Source organism: Microtus oregoni, unplaced genomic scaffold (genome assembly GCF_018167655.1).
Source record: "Microtus oregoni isolate MIOR12 unplaced genomic scaffold, Mior012 000111F_ref0000342, whole genome shotgun sequence".
NCBI classification, from domain to species: Eukaryota; Metazoa; Chordata; class Mammalia; order Rodentia; family Cricetidae; genus Microtus; species Microtus oregoni.
This window is the reverse complement of record NW_024544729.1, coordinates 127,100-133,738: the sequence shown is the minus strand read 5'-3', so window position 1 is coordinate 133,738 and position 6,639 is coordinate 127,100. Positions and strand designations below refer to the sequence as shown.

Here is a 6,639-nt window from a genome sequence, read left to right as displayed (position 1 = left end):
CCAGACAAAGCTAACAAGAGAACAGGAACACAGTATGTTGCCCCCCCCCCCCCCCCCGCAGGGAAGCAGTGAAGGAGGACGTCCTAAAAGCAAAAGTACACTTTGTGATATGATGCTCACCCTTTTTCTTTCTATTTCTACAGGTTCCTGCTTTAGCAGTTCTCCTGACTACAGCCCTGACTGTGGTCTTTGACTCCTGTTATCATGCCTAGGAGCAACAGGAGTAAAGGCCACTCTCGTGGCAAAGGTCATCAAGCACATGGTGCTAGCCCATGTCCCAAGGGTGCTCAACCAACTGTAGTGAAAGAATCAGCATCTCCTCCTGTTGGCCAAGCTAATTCCCCAAGCTCTTCTAAGGCATGCACTTCTCAGGGAGCTGCGTTTCCTGCCTCTCCTGTGGCAGGTGTATCCTGCACAGGCTCTGATCTAGATAGTGGGGCTTCTGATGTCCATGTTGTTGGGGGAAGTCCACATGCCCTCACTCAGCTGATATGCATAGATCCTCTTACCAAGAAGGTTAATATGTTGGTAGAGTTCCTGCTGGAGAAGTTTCAGAAGAGTGAGCAGTTTACAGAAGATGATATGCTGAAAGTGGTCAGCAAGAAATACAAAAAGCAGTTTTCTGACATCCTCAGGAAATCTTCTTCTCGCATGGAAATGCTCTTTGCAATGCGATTGAAGAAAATCAATCCAGATAGTCAGTTCTATGCCATTGTCAGCAAGCTAGGTCTCTCCACTGCTGAAATTTTAAGTGGCAAGAGAGGGCTGCCAAAGATGGGTCTCCTGATGACCATCTTGGGACTGATATTCACAAAAGGCCATCGTGCCACTGAGGAAGAGGTCTGGCAATTCCTGAGTGTGTTAGGAGTATATGCAGAGAAGAAGCACTTGATCTTTGGGGAGCCCCGAAAACTCATCACCAAAGATCTGGTTGAGCAAAATTACCTTGAGATCCGTAAGGTGTCTGGGGGTAAATCCCCAAGATATGATTTCCTCTGGGGTTCCCGGTCCCATGTAGAAACCAGCAAAATGAAAGTGCTAGAAGTTTGGGCTACCATCAATGACACTGTTCCTAGCTTCTTTCCTACTCCATATGAAGAAGCTCTTAAAGATCAAATGGAGCGAGAAGAGCAGACATCTCCAGCCTTGGACCCAGCCAGCGATTATCCCAAGTGCATATGCTGCAGCTCCTCTCACACATAGCTGCAACCAAGGTTGAGCTTTCATTTCCTGTTTGAAAAAAAAAAATCAGTCTTCTATGTAGTAGAGGGTTTATGGGTCGCAGGAATAAAGCATATATTATCTTTTTTTCCGTCATACAATGAGTAAATGATATGTATAATTGCTTTGGTGAATTGCAAATGTTCCATTAATGGAAAGTTGATTTGTTTCACAATCTTCGTTTCTTGATATTATGCTTGACACATTCATTGTTGCATTTCAATTTTACAACTAAAGAGTTCTGTAACTTTAAAAACCAATTGAAAATATTCCACAAATTTCTGTTTACTGTTGCATAAGGTAACATGAAATTGTAAAAGTGATTCTTAGGGAAATGTAATGTCACATTCTGGTGAAACAAACACAGTGATAAATTCCTAATTAAATGTATTGTTTTATTTGTTGTTTTAACATCAATTGACACAAACTTGATCACTCAATGTATGAACGAATAAATTATAAGAAACTTATTCACTCTCCCATTGTGTCATTATTTTCTCCAAAGCTGAGTTTAGAATCTGTTCTTTGGATCCCCCAAGCCCAATTCAATCAGCCCCCAAGAGAGCTTTAGAGCCTAGTAATGACTACAAATAAGAGGTTGAGAAATGACATGAAGACAAGTAAAAAAGTTAATATTAAGTACTAGAGATTTCAGACACAAGACAATTGTAAATTATTTGGTGAAGTTAGTTTGGAGCATTAGAAATTTCCATTTTCAGTGTACAGAAGTTTCGGTGAAGTTGCACAGTAGAAAACGTGGGGGTTGTGAACAAGGCCCAAACCCTCTGGTAGCATATCTTCAAACAGAGAGGCTAACTCTGGAACAGAGAATACATATTAAACAATTGTTTGGAACTTTAAAAGTACCAAAACTGAGTGATTACCTGCAGTATTTATGCAGACATGTCATTGCTGTCAGTCTCAGGGTTTGTAGCTGGGTGATATTGATGGTTGCCTTTCTCCTCTGGCAGCAGAGTACCTTCCAGAACTATACAAAGTAACTTCCAGTACCATGAGTGCAAATCAGTAGAGGTGACGCTTTTAATTAGGAATCAGCTCGCTTTCTCCGTGTTCCATGACATAAGTAAGTGTTGTCTTTAGTAGTAAAGCCTTACTATATATTGTGGAAAGTCACGTATTGTTGATGGTTGAGAGATTGGATGCTTAAAAAGAAATCCCATACTAGCTCAGAACTAAGAAATAGGCATTTATTAAAGGGTAAAACTTACAAATCAGGATTCTCTGTTGAACGATGAAGGAAGATGAGATCCAAAACATACCGAGCAAGCAAAATTGATCCCATGGTGGGGAGAAAAGGGGAGGAGGCACTTCTGCATCCGGGTAGTCTATGAGGTCACGCCCCGGTAGGCGAGTAGTTACTAGCTGTAAACCCTCCTGCAGCATATTGTCTTGTCAATAGCTTATGATGTTTGGTAGTTTACGTAGAGACTCTTTGGTCAATGACTTAACAAGATTTTATCCATTCCTGGCACTAGATGCCTTACTTGGTAGCCTACGGTGTCTAATTGGAGGATTATTTCCTATTTTTTGGTGACCCTATAATACTTACATATTATGTACATACTTTTAAAAACTTATAGAGAGATAAGTTATCAAATATCCTTCAGTGTTAATTGTTCCTCCCCATACTCCTTGTATTTTCTCCCCCAACTTCTCCCAATTTCATTTATATATTCTAATTCTTTTTTCTTTACATAGTAATATATTCTATTTCCCCCTCCTTGCAAGATTCTCTCTTCCCTGTAGTACCATACTAGGTACCTAACCTCTATGGTTATTCAGGTTACAGCACAAATGTTGAAAGCATAAAAGATAACACCCATACTTAGAAGAAAACATGCAGTATTTGTTTGGGGGAGTCTATATTGCCTCACTTATGTTGATTGTTTTTTGCATTATCCATTTTTTCTGTGAACTTAATAATTTCATTTTTCTTAACAGCTGAATAATATTCCATTCTGAAAATATACCACATTTTCATTATACATTAATCATTTAAGGGACAACTGCTATTTTTTCAATATCTGAATATTATGAATATGGCATTAAGGATGATAGATAATCAAGTGTCTCTGTAGTAGGATGTAGTAGCCTTTGAGTATTATCCCAAGAGTGGTATAGATTAGTCTTATGGTAGATCTATTTTAGCTTGGTAAGGAATAAGCACAGTGATTTCTGAAGTGCCTGGACAAGTTTGTACTTCTACCAACAATGAATTACTGTTCCCCTTTCTCTGCATCATTGCTAGCATGTGCTACCATGATTTATTAATCGTGCTTACTCTGACCGCGATAAGAAGAAATATCAAAGTAGTTTGATTTTCATTTACCTGATATTTAAGGATGTTGAACATTCAGTGTTTCTTAGTATATGTGTTTCATCATTTGAGAACTTTCTGCTTATTTCTGTATTCCATTTTTAATAGTGTTTTTATTTCAGTTTTTAAAAACTACTAAATGAATTTTAGATACTAACACTCTGTGAATGCTTGGTGATTGTATCCTTTGGGACTGGGCTCCACAACTCTGTATTTTAATTGGTGGTCGTTTTCTGTAATGATCTCTACCTGTTACAAAGAATAGTTAACTTAATGAGGGGCAAAGACTACACTTATATGTGAGTATACGGACAAATATTTATAGATTGTTGTTAGGAATTATGCTAGGTTAGAATAATAGTGGTTTTTACATTATCCTCCAGTTGTCATGACTTCATTAACACGGAGTAGTTAGCTAGGGTTTTAGTACCAGACATGGTCTCTCACTTAGAGAGCTATTAGTTACTGCCAAGGTACACATATCATTACTGCCTTCTTAGGGTTATTGTGCCATGCTGTTCACTGATAATGGTTCATAGGCATGATAGCTTGGTAGTATTACATGTTGTCTCCTTCCTTTGGAAGCTTACATGGCACCTTCTAGTACCACAAAAACTAGTACTCAGGAAGGGGGTCAATTTTGACGGCTTTTTTTAGTTCTTTGAATATTCTGGATAAAAAGTCTCTGTCAGATGTATAATTATCAACATTATCTCCCTTTATGTGGGCTTTCTTGTGACTCAATTGCTTGGTTTTTTTTTTTGTTTTTTTTCCCTTTTTTTTTTTTTGGCTCTGCAGTAGCTTCTAAGTTCATGAGGTCCCACTTGACAACAGTTAGCCTTAATGCTTGAGCAATTGGAATCCTAGCCAGGAATATCTTTCCTATACCAATATCATATAGGGTAATGTCCATATGTACTTCTAGCGAATTCAGTGATTGAGGTTTCAGATATAGGTCTTTAATTCATTTTTTGATAGATATGGGCATATTTTCATTCATCTGCATGTGGACATCTAGTTTCCTTCAACAATTTGTTGAAGATGCTTTCTTTTCTTCACATTATGTTTCTGGTTTCTTTGGCAGATAGCAAGAAGCTGAAGTTACATTCATTCACATGTGAATCTTTGATTTTGGTCCATTTAACTCCATGTCTGTTGTTGCCAATACTATGATTTTTTTGTTACTATAAATATGTAATATATCTTAAGAATTGTTTAGTGGTTTGCATATGAATTTTAAGTTTATTTTTCGATTTGCTCAATATGGAATGAGGATTTTTAGTGTGATTGCACTGAATTTGTAAATAGCTTTTGTTAGAAATGTCATTTTTTTATAATTTTCATTTTTTTTAATTGAGAAAAGGAGAAAAAAAAACAAGTTTCCACCTCCTTTCAGCCTCCCATTACCCTCCCCGTCCTCCCACCCTTCTCCCCCTCCTCCCACCCTTCTCCCACTCCTCCCATGGTTCTCCCCCTCCCCCCACTCCTCTCCTCCTCCTTCTCCAGTCCAAAGAGCAGTCAGGGTTTCCTGCCCTGTGGTAAGTATTAAGTCCCCCCCCTCCGTCCATATCTAGGAAGGTGAACATCCAAACTGGCTAGGCTCCCACAAATCCAGCACATTAAGTAGGGTCAAATCCCCTTGCCATTGTCCTTGGTGTCTCATCAGCCCTCATTGCTCGCCATGTTCAGAGAGTCCGGTTTTATCCCATGCTTTTTCGGTCACAGTCCAGCTGGCCTTGGTGAGCTCCCAGTAGATCAGCTCCCCTGTCTCAGTGGGTGGGTGCACATCTTTGCTCATGTTCTCCCTCCTTCTGCTCCTCATTGGGACCTTGGGAGCTCAGTCCAGTGCTTCAGTGTGGGTCTCTGTCTCTATCTCCATCCATCACCAGATGAAGGTTCTATGATGATATGCAAGATATTCGTCAGTATTGCTCTGGGATAGGGTCATTTCATGTTCCCTATCCTCAGCTGCCCAACGAACTAACTGGGAACCTCAGCTTGGACACCTGAGAGCCCCTCTAGGGTCAAGTCTCTTGCCCACCCTAAAGTGGTTCCCTTAACTAAGAATTGTGGTTCCGTGCTCCCTTATCCACCCTTCCTTTATCCCAATCCTCCTGTTTCCCCAAGTCCCCCCCTACTTCCCTTCTACCTTTTCTCTCCCCATCTCCCCTTACCCCCATCCCACCCCACCCCCAAGATCCCAATTTTCTCCCCGGCAATTTTGTCTACTTTCCTTAGCCAAGAGGATAACTATATGTTTTTCCTTGGATTCACCTTCTTACTTAGCTTCTTTAGGTTCACCTATTGTAGACTCCGTGACTCTTGTTTATGGCTAGAAACAAATTATGAGTGAGTACATCCCATGTTCATCTTTTTGGGTCTGGGATACCTCACTCAGGATAGTGTTTTCTATTTCCATCCATTTGCATGCAAAATTCGAGAAGTCATTGTTTTTTACCGCAGCGTAGTACTCTAGTGTGTATATATTCCATACTTTCTTCATCCATTCTTCCATTGAAGGGCATCTAGGTTGTTTCCAGGTTCTGGCTATTACAAATAATACTGCTATGAACATAGTTGAACAAATGCTTTTGTCATATGATAGAGCATCTCTTGGGTATATTCCCAGGAGTGGTATTGCTGGGTCCAGGGGTAGGTTGATCCCGAATTTCCTGAGAAACCAAAACACTGACTTCCACAGTGGTTGCACAAGATTGCATTCCCACCAGCAATGGATGAGGGTACCCTTTCCTCCACAGCCTCTCCAGCAATGGCTATCCTTGGTGTTTTTGACTTTAGCCATTCTGACAGGTGTAAGATGATATCTCAAACTTGTTTTGATTTGCATTTCCCTGATTGCTAAGGAAGTTGAGCACGACCTGAAGTGTCTTTTGGCCATTTGAACTTCTTATGTTGAGAATTCTCTGTTCAGTTCAGTGCCCCATTTTTTAATTGGGTTAATTAGCATTTTAAAGTCTAGTTTCTTAAGTTCTCTATATATTTTGGAGATCAGACCTTTGTCTGTTGCGGGGTTGGTCAAGATCTTCTCCCAGTCAGTAGGTTGCCTTTGTGTCTTAGTG

The 6,639-nt window shown here is 40.0% G+C and overlaps 1 protein-coding gene across 1 annotated transcript; it reads left to right on the top strand.

Moving 5' to 3' along the window:
• Positions 1-204: 204 nt before the first annotated feature.
• LOC121443663 (melanoma-associated antigen B4-like) lies at positions 205-1,203 on the top strand. Its single transcript, XM_041645475.1, has one exon. It carries the CDS (start codon positions 205-207, stop codon positions 1,201-1,203), a length of 999 nt encoding a protein of 332 aa, XP_041501409.1.
• The last annotated feature ends 5,436 nt before the right edge of the window (positions 1,204-6,639 follow it).

What these genes read in the sequence shown, in the direction of transcription:
- LOC121443663 (XM_041645475.1), top strand. Translation starts at nt 205, where the DNA reads ATGCCTAGGAGCAACAGGAGTAAAGGCCACTCTCGTGGCAAAGGTCAT.